We start from the raw sequence: 18,906 nt of genomic DNA on the forward strand, positions 1-18,906 counted from the left end.
AATTACAGGTTTTTCATTTAAAAATGAATCTTGTAGGGAAAGTGTTGTCTCCTCGTCTTGTCACATGCCACCAATTTGAATATAACTGCCAGAGGGACGTAACTGGAAAGCGCATCATAGTAAGTATAACTAGGGCAGTTATTGAAGGCGAGCCTGGACAAAAATGATGAAGTAAAGACGCAGACGAGACAAGGCTGGAGTGCTTTAGGAAAATAAAAAAAAACTGAATTTGATGATGGAAATAAATATACAAATGTGCCTAAAGAATACAGTTTTTTCATAATTGTATATAACTTGCTCTGACGTATGGATCAAAACCTGGACACTGACAAAGAAAATGAAACAATCCTGAAGAGAGTGCACAGATGAGCATAGAGAGGTGCATGCTTGGAATAACAGTGCGCTCAAAGACGCGGACAGGGACGTATGGATTAGACAGCCTATGCCGGGTTAGAGATATCATATTGACTGTTAAGAAAAGCGGCCTTGGGCAGGACATGTTGCTGGGAGGGATGATGGCTAAGACTACCGGACAGGCAGGGGGCCAAGGGAGGGAATACACCCAAGAGGATGCCTCCCGTGGAAACGGAGCGATGAAATCAGCTCGCGGGCAAGCGGACGTTCACGTGACTGTAATGATGGTTGATTAGACCGTATTAACCCGTCGAAAATCACTATGAACAATGATACGTTATATACAATATAATAATTAATTGTACATGTTTCATTCTTTGACATTACCATTTTTTACGCTTAATTTTTTTAAAATAATATAGTAGTCTTGTATAATTAGATGTATTAATACTATGCTCTGTAAGGATATTATGCTCTATATACATTACTGGTGCAATGCCAGACTTATGTAACTTCTGCTCCTTATGAAAAATAATCACTTCAACCTATTACATATTTGCACTTGTTATTGTTAATGATTATAAATGTCGAATGTTCAAGAAAGGTCACCCAATGAATTTCTAATATTGATTGTAACCGCAGAATGTTCTAAATATCCATTGACAATAGAGGCATAAAAGTAAAGTTGATTAATAAAGAAACAACATTCATATCGATTTACTCTTTATTTATCTGGATATTAATTTCATTATATTATTTCACAATTGAAAACTGTACACTAGATAATTACGGCATCAGTCAGGTATTATGGTTACCACGAATAGAGACAAGAAATAAAACACAACATAAAACAATATATTTGCTTACTGGCAATGAAAGATACAGTTGTTAGGGATGCCGAAATATGCTGGATATAAACCAGCTGAAGTGCCAAGAGAGGAGTTACCGACGCTGGAGATGGGCCTGCAGAATGCAAGACATCGAGCCTCTGATTAGCCGCTTCGACAGCCACTCCGGGAAGCGCGTGGATGAGTAAGAAAAAGATCAGGAAAAGGAATAATGGGAAAACTAGGTTATAGGTGGAGAAATATGCGAAGAGAGGGTTAGTGAAAGGGGGAACTTGGGCAGGGGTCGAGGGAGATTCTAGAAGGTTTGGGAGGAGAGAAGATATAAGAGTGGCGTGACTTGAACCCAGGGCTCTTGCGAGGGATGCCCAAAGATAGACGTGCGGCAGAACGGAGTGTGGGAGAGTGCAAGCGTGGGGTGAAGACTGCCGGACAATAACGTATCTCTCAAGGGCAAGACACGTGGACCTCCTTTATATTTGAAGGCAGCGGTGGGATAACTCGTTGAAGAGTCGCCCCACCTTGGTTGACCCAGTCACGTATGACAGTCCCGAAGGTGGAGATATTGCTTGGCTGGGGGGGAGGCGGAGGCTGCGTCAGCCGGCAGAGACTACAGCGAAGGAACCAACGTGTGCTCATCGAGTTTCTGCAGCGAGTGATGACCCAGGCAGTTCAACGTCACCACTGCCATTGTCTGGGAGCGAGACCGAGCCACCGGGGCTGCAGTCTGCCACCGCCGGGCGGAGTGAGGCGAGCTCACTCACAAGTAGCCGGCTCCGCGGCCGCCGACCTCACATTGTTGCAGGAGATGCCCCTCCCCCTCTTCGTCTAAACTTGCATAGGATGAGTCCAGTGGAAAAGACCCAGGTGCATCAGGTGCTCCAGGAGATGTTGCGTGCAAAGATTATTTCATTATTCCCCAGCCCACAGGGGCGGGGGGTAGTGTACGGGGGGGAGGGAGGTACCGGTTATTGTTCGTCAAGAAATTTCACGGTTCGATGCAGCTTTGCGTTGATTTCTGGAGGCTTTACAAAGTCACGATGGCCGACGCGTACCTCTTACCACGCATTGTACGTCTAACTTTTTTTGCACCACACGTAGCCAAATGTGCTAATCGGAGATGCTTTGGTGGGACCCACATTTCTTGAGTACTCTGGAACTTTGTTGGGATTTTGGCAGGTACCCATCGATGGAGAATCTAGGCCCCAAGCCACGTTCAGGACACCGCAGGGACTCTTTGAACTTAACAGCCTTTCTTATGGGTCTCCAGATGGTGTTGGCCACTAAGTGCTCACAGGCCTTTAGCGGGAGACCTGTTTGATTTATCTGGATAATGTCATCGTTTTTGACTGAACTTTAAAAAGAGCATTTGGGTAGCTTGTGCTGTCGCAGTTCCATCTGCTGCAGTCCTCAGTGCGTTATCTGCGGCATTATGGTCTCTTATATCGGGGTAGCCATAGGGGTTGGCCACGTACGAACGTGGCCGACCCCTACGGAGTTGTCCAAGGTCTGCGGATTTTGGGGTTTTTTGTTTCTTACGACCGTTGATTTATCAAAAAGTTGTGTCCATTGCAAACCATTGCATCTTCTACATGGGGAGGGGGGGTAATCATAGATTCTACTGAGGTCCGCAGAAGAAGCTGTTTTCCTGCAGCTGCATTCGCGATCTCATATACATTCCACCCCTGCCACACCCTGATTTCAAGTTGCCCTTTACGCTCGATACAGCTGCTAGCGACATGTGAATTAGAGGCGTGCTATCATAAGATCAGTAGGGATGAGAGGTGGGCATCGCCTATGGCAGTCGTGTGCTGTCCTCGGCAGAACAGCGCTCCTGTATGACCCATAGAGAGCTATTGGCCGCAGTTCACTTTGTGCAACAGTTTGGGCCCTATCTGTATTGACGGCAATTCACAGTGCGCACAGACTACGCTGGCTTGCAGTGCTCACTCCGTATTGACCAGCCGTCAGGCTAGCTGGCCAGATAGATGGAGCGACACCAGGAATACTTGTACCAAGTTGTGCACAACAAAGGGCTTGCAGCATGCAAATGCCGATGCGTTGGTAAGACTGCCACCATTGCTTCCTTGCGTGTGCATTATCGGCGTTGCTCCTTGCAGACCCGCAGACTCTGACGAGCAGGTGGCGGTTGCTTCAGTCAATGACCCTTTTGGGTGTGCCCAAGGACCCGATGAATGACTACGGCCTGTGGCGGAACCTCGCCGACTGGCAGCGAAAGCAGGCTGAAGACGTGTCCTTACAGCCTCCTATTTGTGACCTCATCAGGTTGAGGAGGCGTGGGTCGGCTCGCAACACAGTTCCGGCTGTGTGCAGTAAAAGGGTCTCCTCGCGTGCTGGGATGGGGCCGCCCAGCGTCGTCAACCGGTAGCTCCGACACACCTGCTACGTCAGGTGGTCGTGGACACCCAGCTCCTCCACCCTGCTGGTCGGAATCCCCTGCCAACCCTGTGGGCTCGATATCTTTGGCCTGACACGACGCCCGATGTAGATCGATGGGTGGCTTCCTGCCAGGAGCGCACACGCAGGGAGCCACCACCGTACACACCCCAGGCAGCACCTTGCAATCCATCATTGGTGTCCAGGGTCAATGAATTGGTAGCGTTGGACATGCTAGGGTCATCCTCAAAAAGACACTCAGGGGAAATAATGTTTTACTTGCAAAGGGTTGAGTACTGCACCTACTGGCGGATGGCATGGCCCCGACCGGATCAGACAGCTGAATCCATCGCTGACGCTTTTATTAATGGCTATGTGCTCGGCAAAGGTCCTCCAGAGTGTTGGTTAACGGACCACGGTAGAGATTTCTCATCCCAAACTGCTTAAAGATGTCTGCAATATTATGGAGACTAAGAAAGTGCACACATTTCCCAACCGCGCTCAGGCTGACGGGATGGTGGAGCGGCAGCTGCCATGGCAGTTGCATCCAGGGACACCTCCGTCGAAGGGAGCCAGATATCATTGTTCTGTGTGCCGAGTCCATGAGTTCAACAACCTATGGAGTGGCCTTCAGCTATTCCACACCACGTGTATTCATGAGTGCACCTATTCCGGGTATCCCAGAAATGTACTCATGCCACAATTTTCGTGGTGTTGTTTTATTGGCATGTAGTGTTTTGTTGATGTTCTCTTTTCATGTTTTTGCCACTATTGATGTCACAACCGCCATCGAGTTGCATCCCTGTTGTGTGGAGTTTCAATTCTACAGCATAGATCGATTAAGCCGAGGATGGATACTCCTAAAAAAGGGAGGGGAAGGGTGATGTGAGGGATACCGGGATGCACTCCCCACTAATTAAAAATAAACCGCCGGCCGGCCAAAATAAGAGTTTCTGAACACGGGAAACTCTAGAAAAATCAGGGTGCGTGGCTGGGAGCATGTAAGGACGAGAGCCCTGATTGGCCGCTTTAACAGCCACTCTGGGAAGTGTGGGAAAGAGAAAAGGGCCAGGGGACGAGCCTGGTAATTCTAAAGCAAATGAGCAGGATTCATTTTTAATGAGAGATAGTTAAAGGTGGATAAAGAGGTGAAGAGAAGAATGGTAAAAGAGAGAACGTGGGCAGAGGTGAAGGGAGATTGTAGAAGGTTCGGTAGTAGACGAGATATTAGGGTGCGTGATGCCAACACAGGGCTGTTACGGGGATTGCAAAAGGGGATATGTGCGGTGGACTGGAGTTTAAAAGAGTGCACATTTGGGGTGAAGACTGCTAAAAGATAAGACGTGTGGACCTCCTTTAAACAGTTTTGCAAGGTCAGCGAGATGAGGTCATGCCAGCCCTCTCGGGCATTGCACAGGGGGCAGGTATCTCATGAAGGCACTTTAAAAGTGTCACTTAAAATATAACGGGACTACAATTAAATTACAAAATCGAAATTAACTCTTTAAAAAAACCCTATACAAATAAGTAATATTATGTAAAGCTGCCTTACATACGTAATTATACAGCGGACAGAGCAGACAAATTTGGCGACACGCCTAAGCGGCGAGGCCACATCACCCACTCACTTGCTGCCCAAGAGACCCATGTAATAACCAGACAACTCCTTGCGTTCTAGTCTATGGTGCCTCCATCGCAGGCTAAGTGGGAACTTGCTCTCAGATTCACTTGGCCACAGCAGCAAATAAATAAATAGATATGCCACAAACGTCCCCGCTGCATTATTGGGTAAATGTTCTCCCGGAGCGCCCAAACCTTCACTAGCTTTATTGTTATTGGCTGATACACTTAGCACCTCATCTTCAAAGTGTCTCCATGCTCAACCAAGAATTGGGCAGCAGTCATTTTGCAGAATTGTCGCCTCTCCCCCCATTTGTCTCTTGCAAATGGGGCAAGAAGGGCTTTAGCTTGGGCCCAAGACAGACATTAGAGAGAGGCATGGAGAGAAAGAAACAGAGCGAGAGACATGTAAATACAGACACATCGAGAGAGACAAACACATAGAGAGAAAGAGAGATACATATGAAGCCAAAGTGACATGAGAGAGACGCATGGTAGAGACATATATACAGAGAAAAACACAGTGAGCCAACCGTGGTAATTGGAGGTGCGGGGGGAGGACAGCATTACGTTGCTCCAAAACAGGCTACTCGAGATTGTAAAATGGAATTCAAATTAAAGAAGGCACTAAAATAACAATTTGCTGGAATAGTTCTAGGGTGAAGGTGCAGCCCTACAATTGCTTGCTCACGCCACTGCTGCAGGAAGGGGGTCCACTCGAAGGAGCTCTCTGGAGTGCTCTTTCGTGGGTGTTTGACGGAGTCTTTCATTTTAAGTTCCACACGTAGGCTTTCGCGACCAATATTATCTATGATAGAGGTTTATTGGGTGAGATCACATGAAATATGTGTCGTTAAATCCACCACTACCCGACACAGCCAATTATGGTTCATTTTTATTGCTGGTCAAATATCTTGGAAGGGGTGGGAGTATCCACAATTTTCCCACCCTACACGCGACTTGCCAATTGACTATGTATGTGTGTAAGTTCAGTACTTTTGTCACGATTTATACTGCTGGATGGACAAAGGCGAGAGGATGAATGAAACCTGGCCATCTGTTTAAACCGCCACGCCGGGAAATCAAACGGGGAGACTTCTGGATTGTAAATTTGCAGTACTGATATCCAATATGCCACGGCAGAAGTATAGCAACGTGTTTAGGTAAAATCTATTAAATTCCCGTCTCTGGACATGGTGCAGCATCTGAGTTGTTGCAGGGAGATGTACTTACCAACGCATCTTCCATTATCATTCAGGGTGAATCCTTCTCCACACTGTGGGGAGAGAAAAAAAAACGATGTGTGGTTGACTCCATGTCACTGCATTTAAAATTGCTATGGTTATCTTTCTTTCAGTCAAGACCATTTATTTTCATTGATACTATAATACAGCATGTCAGATATATTATTTGTAACAAAGGAATTACATTTACTTGGCTGAATGTGATAGGTCAAGCCAGCTTAGATAACAAAAGTATCAAAGAATGAAGAAGCCCGATGTATTTGTTCCTTACAGTTTGGTTAGAGGGCAAATTGTGTTCATTATAAAGCAATTGCACCTCTCAGCAGCATTTCAGTAAAATAATATGATTTCATTTTTGGCATTTGTGCTGCTCTTGTGCACATAAGGAATGGTGGTGAATGCCTTTAATCACTCATCGTACCAGGCAACCGCAGAGGCATTCAGCCCACTCGCCTTACTCGGTTATTGTTGAAACTATTCTATGTGTCGGTTAGATATATTGGTAATTTCCCATTGACCACATACATTCCTTAACGGATAAGCATAGGCAGCTTTAAATCAAAAGGAGACTCACCATAAAAATACAAACATTGCAAAACAAAACCTCAGGCTTGTGTAGGTGTCAGTGAAAGTAACCATTCTTCTTATAAAATTACAATTTCGCTGTTGAAATATTTATACAATTCTTAAAAGTGCTGACGCTGTCTCCTACTGATCTTTTCAAAATGAGATGTCATACCCCATGGGGCTCTTCTCTCCTCATTAATATTTTAGAAACAAATAAAAAATCAATACGTAAAGATGACATCTTGTGTATCTTGTGCCTAAAAGTGTGATAACACCCCGCCCCCTCCTCTGCATTCACTCTAATTGTTTTATATGTAGTGTACAGCCGTAACGCACTGTGTTTATGTAACCACATGATAAAGGGGATTATATTTGGCACCGAGATGGCCACAATAGTTTTCAGCAAAGTGAAGAAAGATGACCCACAGTCAGCACTGCAAATGCCTCGCGTACTTAAGCGGACTTGTTTTTCATTTACACCGAGACGGTTTAAAGTCTATCACACTCCAATGTGCAGTTTAACATTGCAAAGCCATCACCGAGCGGTGTCCATCGCTGGTACACCGTAACATTCTTGGTATTTTTTCTCATTTGTATGGGGGCATTAAATGATTGAGTTCAATGACCTTTCAATTTTATAGCAATTTTTTTTTTAAGACTGAGAAGTGCCTATGTGTCCTGAGCTAGTAGTAGACATTCTACATTCCCATGGCGGGAGCCAGTCTTGCCCACAGCATGGCGATTGCTGGCTTCCCACAGAGTGGTACTCCAGAATTTTTGTCCATCGCAGATTGACGAAAGGCTGAGTCTTCCTGGAACAGAATGTGAACTATAAATGTTTAAGTTTAATAACCCTATCAAAATATTATTCAGATTAAACATTTACCCATTGTATACTTACTTTTAAATTTAGATTTAGCAACTCCCACGACTGTTTTTTAACCACCGATGCTTTATGCCAGTGTTCTTCACTGCAAGGCCCGCGGGCCACTGACGGTCCCTGGTAGCCTTTGGTGCGGCCCCTGAAATGCGGCCCCCGACAATACACAAATGTGAATTAATTTATCTTGCAGGTGGTGTGGTGGCCCTCACACTGATGTCTTATCAGCGAATGTGGGCCCCCTCTGAAAATTAGTGAAGAACACTGGCTTAGGGTCTTGTCCACTCTGTGTTTATTTCGCTTTCATCTTTTTCAGTAAGATTAGTGAGGGCTGCCCCCAATGCCAAGGTGACATTTCTTGGTGATCAGATGAAGGAATTTTAAGGTTGTTCTTAGGGTGGCATAGTAAGAATGAACATCATGATTCAAGAAGACATGCTTCACAGCATGGAGATTTCACGGTGGCTCTTATGTCAGTCATAATTACACCTTCTTTTCCATCACTGGCTCCCACAATTAACTGAGCTGCCACCTCCTGACAGCCCGGTGGGTTTTGGAGCTTCACCAATCTACGTGATATATGCAGGTATGTTGAACTTCTTTTGCACCATATGCTGCCAACTGTACTAATCGGAGGTGCGGGAATGCACCAATCCCCTTGCCTCCAATGCACTGGATTACAACACTTGGATACTCAACATGATCCGATCACGTGCTCAAATACCTACTGCGACATAGGTCTATCCAATCATGAAGGCATCAACTACTTAGTCGCTCACAACCTACTTGGCTCAACCCTTCACGATCTTGCCATTTGCTTCATTTCCAGTCAAGGTTTTTGCACCTATTCATTGCACCCTGTGCCTTTGAACAAAATCCATTGTGGCATATCCCCCACCCAACTCCTGTCCAATTTTTTACCCATTGCGACCTTACCGCTTACTCAGCCACTCATGTGCTGCTATCTGCCAAGTCCGGTCCAATGCCTGGCCACTCGATACACCAGCGGGAGCAACACAACTTCCCGCTTGACTGCCAATTGTGGGCCTATGGCCCAGTATATTTAGGGTTGTTTCCCCCTGCTGTATAAAATGAAATCACATTTTTAGATCATCACATGCAAAACAATACATTGAAAATCTACTCACAGAGCCATACCAGAAACAGAAATGTTCAGTTAAAATATTAAAAATATTTGCTGCACTCGAAATTGCCATTTCCATTACTTCAATTTAATAAGTGTTTAACTTTTAAAGAAATGCAGTTCTGGAACAAACAAAAAAGATATAATATTTTTGGACACACGTGTTAAATTGCAAAGGGGTGGTGGAGCAGTGGTTTAGCACAACACAATGTGAACACAACGACCTCGGTTTAAATTTCTGGCCAGGGCCAACACCAACATTGGTGGAAAGCTGATATTTGAACCTGTCCTGGGCACCCCCCTCGACCAACCCTTCACACAACCTACACTGACCAGTGTGGTGAAGTATGAACAGACAATTGACGTTCTGACGTGACATAAAAAGGCCTTCATTCAAATTTGAAAAAATACTTGGAAATTACCTTATTCATAATCAACGTTTTTGGGTTTAGATCGCGTTATTTATAAATGTGTCGTAACCCTCCACCACCCGACACGGCCAATCAGTAAAAAATGTGTCACGTTGACAAAAGACAAATAGTTCACTGCTTTAGCCCACCGGTGTGTTGAAGCCACAACATTTACAATTTGAGTACGACGTTTCGCTGGTAATTGCATCCAGCATCCAGCATCATCGGGCAATTCTGGCGAATTGCCCGATGATGCTGGATGCAATTACCAGCGAAACGTCGTACTCAAATTGTAAATGTTGTGGCTTCAACACACCGGTGGGCTAAAGCAGTGAACTATTTGTCTTTTGTCAACGTAACACATTTTTTACTGATTGGCCGTGTCGGGTGGTGGAGGGTTACGACACATTTATAAATAACGCGATCTAAACCCAAAAACGTTGATTATGAATAACATTGGTCGCGAAAGCCTACGTGTTAAACAAATTACCTTATGGTAAAAAGCTACATGTAGCAACATCACCCACTACTGTAAAACTACTCCATACGTTGCTAGTGAACCACAATACTTTGTTGATGATATCCTTGCACTATGAGAATGGCAACAATACCAAATGTGGCAATTAATTTATTTAGCATTAAACATTCTACATTTCTGCTCAGCTGACGATGGCTGCTTGATTCAATGTGTGCACAAGGGAAGGGCACCAATGGTGTCCAGACAAACGGTGACCAGCTTTCACATACAATGACACCTAAGGTGTTATCATACTTGGCACAATAAACCGCAGTTGCATTCCACAAAGAGAAGTGTAAACAATCTCTGGAAACGTAGACAGTTAATAATAACATCCTTTAATAGCTGCGAGGATATTTTCACCAGTGGGAGTTTGGTCACCTCGCTGTGAATACTGACAAAATCAACCTGATAGGAATACATTTGTCACATTCAGTCTCAGGTGGGTGACATTACGCGACAGTGTTCCTGTTGTCTGCGTGTTTGACATGCGCATTTATTTCTAAACAAAAATTGTAAATAACGTAAATGTGTTTACGTCTTTACCGAACACTACGCAACGTCACTTGCAACTGATGTTGCATCATATATGCAACATTGATTGCAGCATCAGTTGCATAGTTTTGCACATTGGAAAAAAAAGGTATAACCATGAGCATGTTGGTGTTGAAACTCAGATGTAATTTTTTATGTACACTTACAATTATATTAATATATGCGCAGACCCAACGCACAAGGTACATAATTGATAATGCTTGGAAAAATTAATTTTTGAAAAGGCTTGTATACCAATGAGCGTCATTTTGGTGCCTATCACTTGTCCACAAATCAATATCAGTTTTGCGCCATGTGATTGCTATTATGAATAAAACATGATCATCAATATATATTTAATTTATAATATTAGAAAAATAAGTCTTGCGCACACAACAGCGTTAATACACACCGCACGTGTGTGCACGTACCCTGGCGCTTGGCTTCATGTGGACAAAGAAGCCACTGCAGATTTGTTCAAAGCTACTAACATAGGCAAACAATTTACGTTTGTGTGGATACCCTAATCCAGCCCTAGTGTGGTGATATAGTGGTGTCCTGGAGCAGGATCGAACGTTATATTCTGAATGCATTGTGGTGAGAATGCATGTGAAAATTTGACTTTATGAATACCATGAATAAAAGCAAAGGGTGTTGTATATGCATATATGAAACAAATCCTCGTCATGCTCTTGTCACTGAGCTTAAATGTAACCATCTGCTAGACTCTGTGGGAATCACAGGAGTGCATTGTGTGCTATAAGAGCAACAGTTTGCCATTCTGTATTATTGTCGTAGGCAGGAGGCAACATTTTACTATTACCTGCGACTAAAAATATCCTGGCTACGTTTTGTTGCCTGGGTGTCTTTAAAAAATATATAGATTTCATAATTACATTTGTATCTGATTCCGAACTCTGGCGTGTTGGGTGCTCACATTCAAGTTCCAAAACGTTCTGGTTGAAGTGAAAAGACACAATACGGACATTATTGTACTTGTATTACAGCATTTTGTTATGCCTTTATAGTGTTTAAAAAAGTGTAAAAACACATCTCTTTAATTGAAACCAGCGTGCACCAACCCACTGAGCTATGTTAAACATAATGGCCATAGTTGAGGCATAACAGAGGGTTTGGTCTCTATTCAGCTATGTTTAGCTTTTCACAAGAACATTAACCATAAAACCCAACATTCCATCGCAAATTGCCCCACTCCACAAATATTTCAGAGTAAAGCAATCACTGCTCGACTGCATTGCTTTTGCTGGACAGACAATGCAAGTATTCCATGCCGTTAAATAATTTAAAGCGGGCTACGTCAGCGTCTATGATTTATTTTATTTGTTTAGCGGCCACAAATGAAGCATCTGTGCTATAGCATTGCTCCCGATATGAGTAATTGGATTTACAATCCACGGAGGAGTGTCCTTAACCAGGAGTGCGGTGAATGTAATAATAACGAAAAATGGTTACATTTGACTGCTTTTAATTTAATTGCACGAACACAACTCGTTCCACTCTCTGCAGCCAAGCAGACTCTTAATTGTTGTAATGAATGATCAACAATCATGATTAATATACCTGCCACGCGGCACACAGGAGCGGTGTTACTCAAGTATGAGTTCGCCTCTCTCGCTCACATCAATAGTCCGTGATGGAGAGAAGACATAACGAGAAAGGATCACAGGAAATGCAAAGTAAGCCAGTGCCTCCTCGTGCTCTTTCATTCTCGCACTGTGAGGGGATGGGCTGCACTGGAGCATGGGAGGTGCGGTGGCTAGATTTTAACTACCTCGCCTGGTATACATGAGGTTGTGGGTTCAATCCCAACCCTGACGCCTGTATATTTGGTTTTGCTGTCCACATTTAGAAATGTGCGTTTAGAGTATTTGGCTGCTATACATTTCCACATGTTAAGCCACTTTGTGGAGTGGCTATCATTTGTGGCCAGGTCACTTCCGAAAAAGAGCTATAAAGCTCAGTGGGCCTTACGTGGAAAATAAATAAAATTAAATAGAATAGAAATGTGGGCTTCAATGGACCACGGAAAATATGAGACTGCCACACAGGGCCGCCAATTTTATTCCTGGCGACGAAGGAAAGATTTCCACTCATGTATTAACTACATCAGTAACTGGTAATGCAGTAAAACTTATATTAGGCATTGTCTTAGTAATAACTTGTTATCTGCGACTCCTAATCGATCTTCTAAAACACAGACAACAGATATTTGTGTTCATCAGTGAGAAAAAGGCTCACCAAGTGGTGGTCACCGCAAGTAATACATTCATCCTATTTGAACTTCCCGTGTCTGGAAGTGGTCGCAGCGGGTGTCAATCCGTCCCATTAACCACACCGTTTTCAAATAAGAGTAAATGCAGAGTAAATGTTTATCTGCGGTGAATTTTGCTGGAAAAGGGAGTTAATTATCTTGAATATGTGTGTAAAATGGGATCTGCCAACAGTATCTCAAACATTAACAAGGTTAAGAGGCATTTCACTGGAATAATATTAAAAATATATATTTTTTGTCCACAGATCATTTTAGTTGGTCTGAGGGAAACACAATATTTGTATGCGTTACCCCACCTCCCAACTTGAACTATACGATAAATACACACACATGGATCCTGGTTCATCAGCCCCATAAAGGGATTCAACTCATATGCTAACTTCATAATGCTCAGGGAAAAAAAAACTCCGCGCTCTGTCCCTGCCTCAGGACTGGATGCGAGACAAGATGGAATCGCAGTTCATATTTCTTTAGCCCCATGGAATGACCTGATTATCTTTGGATGAATCCAGCAAACCCCAATTTAGTGAAAAGTTTCTAAGAGTAAACTTTTTTCTGTATGAACTTTCCACATCAACATGAATCAAACCTGATAACTTAAAAAAAATGCAGCCGCAAAATAGTTGTAGTTTTATAGCAATTGAAAAGTAAATGTCAGCCTTTCACATAGTGATGATGCCACCATATTCAAATAGTATTCAATCTTATGAGTTGTTGCTCTTGTGAAACAATATAGTACTGCACTGGAAATTGAAATACGACTTTGTTCGTTCATTAGTTTCTCAATCCACTTGTTCTGGTGAGGGTCGTGGCGGCAGCATGTTGAGTAGGGTGGTCCAGACCTCCCTTTCCCTGGCGATGGACTCTAGCACTTCCTGGAGAATTTCCAGGCATTCCCACACCAACCGAGCAACATAGTCCCGCAAGCGTGTCTTGGGCCGGCCCCGGGCTCTTCGCCCAGTGGGACGTGCTGCCCAGTAGAGTTCCAGGGGGAGTCTACCGGGGGGGTATCCTTAGTGAGTGCCCGAACCACCTCAACTGTCTCCTCTCGATCCGGAGGAGCAGCAGCTCGACTCTGAGGCTTACCGAGCTTCTCACCTGATAACGGAGAGTGAGCCCGGTAGTCCTGCGAAGAAACCTCATTTTGGCACATTGTACCTGCGATCTCATCCTTTCGGTCATTACCAAAAACTCATGACCATAGATGAGGTTGGAACGTAGATCGACATGTAAACCGAGAACTTTGTTCGAGAACTCAGCTCCAGCTTCACTAACATAGAATGGTACAGTGCCTGCAACACTGCGGATGCTGCATGGATCTGCCGGCCAATCTCCCGCTCCCGCTTACCATCACTTGCAAAAAAAACCCCGAGGTACTTAAAGTCCTCCACTAAGGGCAGCTTCTGATCCCTCACCTGGAGAGCACAATCCACCATCTCCCGGGAGGTGCTGATCCTCACCCCAGCCACTTCACGCTCGGCATCAAACCATTCAATTACACACTGGAGATCACAGACTGATGAGGAAAAGAGGACAACGTCATTTGCAAAAAGCAGAGACGCCTCCTCCGTGCCCCCGTACTGGATACTCTCCATACCTCGGCTGCACCTTGATATCCTGTCCATGAAAATCACAAACAAGATGCACGCCCAGCAGAGTCCTACGCCCACAGTGAATGCCTTTCATTTAATACCGAGAATAGAGGGACGCAAAAGCGTGACCGGTACATCATACTTCCGCAGCACCTCCCACAAGACATTGCAGTGAACATGGTCATATGCCTTCTCGAAGTCTACAAAGCATTGGTAGACCAGAGAAACATACTCCCATGACCCCTCAATATATGTGAGAGAGAGCTGGTCCATTGTGCCACGACCCTGCCGGAATCTGCATTGTTCCTCCTGAACCTGAGGCTCCACCACCAGGCGGAGCCTCCTCTCCAGCACTCTGGCATAGGATTTACCTGGGACGCTGAGGAGTGTGATTCCTCTGTAGTTCGAGTACACCCTCTGGTCCCCTTTCTTAAAAATGGGGACCACAACCCCAGTTTGCCAATCCAGAGGTACTGTACCTGCCTTCCATGCAACATTTAAGAGATGTGTTAACCACGACACTCCTACAATGTCCAGGACTTTCAACAACTCTGGCCAAATCTCATCCACCCCAGCAGCTTTGCCGCTATGAAGGCCCTGGACCACCGCAGCAATTTCAGCAGCTGTAATTGATTCGACCCCCCAGCTGTTTCCAGGACTGCCTCCTGAGAGGATGGCATGTCCACCGGGTTGAGGAGCTCCTCAAAGTGTTCCTTCCGCCTCACAACTATCTCCTTAGTTAAGTTCAATGCTACCCCACCATAACTGAAAACAGCCTGGGCCATGTCCCGTTGACCTCTCCTAAGGCGTCGGATAGTTTGCCGGAACATCTTTGAGGCTACTTGATAGTCCCTCTCCCTTGCCTCTCCAAGCCCCTCCCACGTCTGGGCTTTCACTTCGGCAACTGCTACTGCTACCACCCTCTTAGCAAGCCAGTACCTCTCAATCGAGTTGGGAGACCTTTTTCTGAGCATAGCTCAGAAAGCCTCCTTCAACTAGACAGCTTCCCTCACCATTGTGTCCACCACTAGGGTTGTCGCAAATGACAGGCACCAACTGCCTTCAAGCCACAGCTTGTTGCAGCTGCATCGACAATCGAGGTCCTAAACATCGTCCACTCACACTCAATATCCATGACCTCCCCTGGAGTGTAGGAGAAGTTTCCTGGAGGTGGCAGTTGCAATCTTTCTGCACTGGGTCTTCCGCCATACATTCCCAGAAAACCCGCAGTATTCATTTAGGCCTTCCACGTCTATCTGGTCGGTGCCCCAAGTGTAGAATCCAACTCACCACCAGGTGGTGAACAGTTGACAGCTCTGCCCCTCTCTTCACCTGAGTGTCCAGAACATATGGCCTTAGGTCCGATGACACAACTATAAAGTCAATTAATGAACTTTGGCCCATCGTGCTCTGGTATCAAGTACACTTATTAGCATCCTTGTGTTCGAACATGATGTTTGTTATTGACATTCTGTGACTAGCGCAGAATTCCAATAACATCTCACCATTTGGGTTCACATCAGGGGGGGGGGGCATTCCTCCCAATCACGCCTCTCCAGATAGCTCCATCGTTTGCCACGTGAGCATTGAAGTCGACCAGTAAGACTATGAAGTCGGTAGGCGGCACTCTATTGAGCACTGCACCAACAGTCTCCAAGAAGGCCGAAAACTATGAACTGCTGTTTGGTGCATAAGCACAGACAACAGTTAAAGTTTTCCTTTCTGAGAGCTGAAGTACTCATTGAGACGACTCTCTCATCCACTGGGAAAAACTCCAACTTAACGGCTTGTGGGTTTCCCCACACCCACACGGGGCCTCTCACCAGGAGTTATTCTGGAATAGGAGAGAGACCGAGAAGTTTTGTTCCAGTGCCAATGCTGTGTGTGGAGGTGAGACCGACTATATCTAGTCAATACCTTTCCACTTCCTACACCAGATCCGGCTCCTTCCCCCCCAGTGACATGAAATTCCACGTCCCAATAGCTCATGTCCATTGCCAAGGTCCAATCCATCCGATACCTTCCCTCTCCCTGCCATGCTGGCATCACACCCACCCTCACCCTTCGTCCTGCGGATGCTGGGCCCACAGGACGGTGCCATGCAGCCATTTCTGGCTGGGCCCGACTGGATTACATGGGGTAACCCGGCCACCAGGCGCTTGCCAGTGAACACCACCCCCAAGCCTGGCTCCAGGGGGGTGTCCAAGCGAGGTTCTCTGATTTTTATATTTCAGAACCATTCATAAGTGGCTTTGTTTTGTTTTGTTCGGCCTGTTATTTGTCTGGAACCTCCCCCCAGACCTGTTCACCAAAGGAGACACTACCAGGAGTACAAGACTACAGGTGACATAGCTGTGGGGGTCATTGGAATACACAAACCCCACCACCACGATAAGGTTATGATCCTTCTTCTTGGTTCTTTCGGTAAAGTCACGTAGAAGGGAAGTAATAAAATAATAAAAATAAAACATAATAAAATAATTCTCACGACGTTTCGGCCACAACACAATCAGCCGTCCTCAGGTGAAGACCAGGTCTGTCGAGGCGACAGCGTCTAAATGAAATACCACCACACTTGGAACGTCTATTTAAGCTCGGTTGGAAGGGGGGGGGGAAATGCGCCTTGACAAAAGAATCTGCATATCAAGAGGAATTTAGCATATTTATGGGAAATGCAGGAATGCGAATAGTGCTAATTTGTGAAATGCATAGGAGGTGGGCGGGGGGTTTTCAAAGTCATTTTATGCCTATGCATTATGCAGGATTAGCAGCATCAAAGGGGAGGGGGTAGGGGTAGCATTAATAAAGGGAAGGAATGTTAATAGTATGTAGCTGCAGTAACTAAACAACCACGTAAAAAGCTAAAGTATAAACTACATAGTATCATCAGTATGCTAAATATACTCTCAATAAGCTGAGCTACCAACCGTAAGCAATACATTACAATTCTAGGTCGCAAAAAATATAATGTGCTTCCAACTAAACGTTTTCCTTACATCACACGGGTCTATCCCGTACTATATGCTGCCATAGACAACCCCAACATTAAATTGTATACTGTATTACTATACACTACCCTATGTCTTAGAATAAACAATAGTGTAATATTACACTATGTATTATTCTACCCACCCAACTGTATACCACACTGCTGTATATTCACTATACAATTACGATACTATATATTACTTTATACATTGTGAAGTATTGGAAAATGACGGCAGGAAACTCCTTGACGGGAACACACTTCTTTTATTAAATCTTGACTTGTAACGATACAACGCGTGGCCTCTCTTCTTCACAATGCGGTCACCATACAACGGTACAACTCGTGACCTCTTCTCTCCGCCCTACGCTTCTCTTGACTCTCTTAGATTCTGTGCTGCTGGCTCTCTGTGCCTCGTGTAGACTCCGCGCCTCGGCTACACTCTTCTCTCGTCTCGTGTAGACTCTGCGCCTCTGCTACACTCTCCACTCGCCTCGTGTAGACTTTGCATCTCTCTCTGGCTACACCGTATGCATACTCGGCTCGTGTAGACCTTTCTCTCTCTCTGGCTACACCGTATGCATACTCGGCTCGTGTAGACCTTTCTCTCTCTCTGGCTACACACTATACATTACTCAGCTCGTGTAGACCGTTCTCTCTCTCTGGCTACACACTATACATTACTCAGCTCGTGTAGACCGTTCTCTCTCTCTGGCTACACACTTATACCTTACTCTCCTCTACTCTCCATTACTCTCCTCTCCTCTCCATTACTCTCCTCTCCATTACTCTCCTCTCCTCTCCATTACTCTCCTCTCCATTACTCTCCTCTCCGGGCTCTATCTCTGCACCTTCGTCTTCATTCTTAGATGGTTCCACTTCTGCCCCCCTACTCCTCTGTGCATCACCTTATATATCTCTTCTTCCCGGGAGACGGAGCGGATGCGGACCTCAACGTCGGCACCGCTCCTCAGTTACCCAATCACCACGCGCTATCTCTACGATCCGTTTCCGCCCAGCGCGTGTTTCCACTCCCCGACCAATCACACCGCGCTGCCACCCGATCACTCCCTCTCAGCGCGTCACCGGCACACAGCCAATCAGCAGCACTACCCCCACCCGCGCACTGACGCCTGCTCCTCCCCGTCAGCGCGCGTCACCACACACACACCCGTACATACGCACTGGCACACGACGTATACACCCAGCGCGTATCACCACTACAATTGTATTAAACATTACACTTTAATACTATTTATTATTATACACTATACCATTGACCGTCGCGTGAAAGGTACTAAGAGGAAGCAACGAAATATGTCAATGGGAGAGTGGTGGTTGGAAGCTTCAAATGATTGCTAAGCCGGAATTCATCTGCTCGGTTGAAATTGTCTCTGTGTTTGTATATGTGGATCGCCTCATGAACGAATCTCTCATGGTAGCCAGATGGCTTGCAGAGAACCTCTGTCTTGGAGAAGTCAATATCATGTGAACCCACTGAATTGTAACAGTGATCTGCCACA

General features: G+C 45.3%; 1 protein-coding gene across 1 annotated transcript in view; it reads right to left on the reverse strand.

Annotated features, from left to right (window-relative positions):
* Positions 1-18,906, reverse strand: part of CRTAC1 (cartilage acidic protein 1) — a 634,231-nt gene that overhangs the window by 25,369 nt on the left and 589,956 nt on the right. Inside the window, exon 13 of the mRNA XM_078593311.1 lies at positions 6,450-6,492. Coding sequence (XP_078449437.1) covers positions 6,450-6,492 — 43 coding nt within the window. The remainder of the gene's footprint in view (positions 1-6,449; positions 6,493-18,906) is intronic.

The sequence above is a fragment of the Lampetra planeri genome, chromosome 4 (assembly GCF_965212315.1).
Source record: "Lampetra planeri chromosome 4, kcLamPlan1.2.h2, whole genome shotgun sequence".
Taxonomy (NCBI): Eukaryota; Metazoa; Chordata; class Hyperoartia; order Petromyzontiformes; family Petromyzontidae; genus Lampetra; species Lampetra planeri.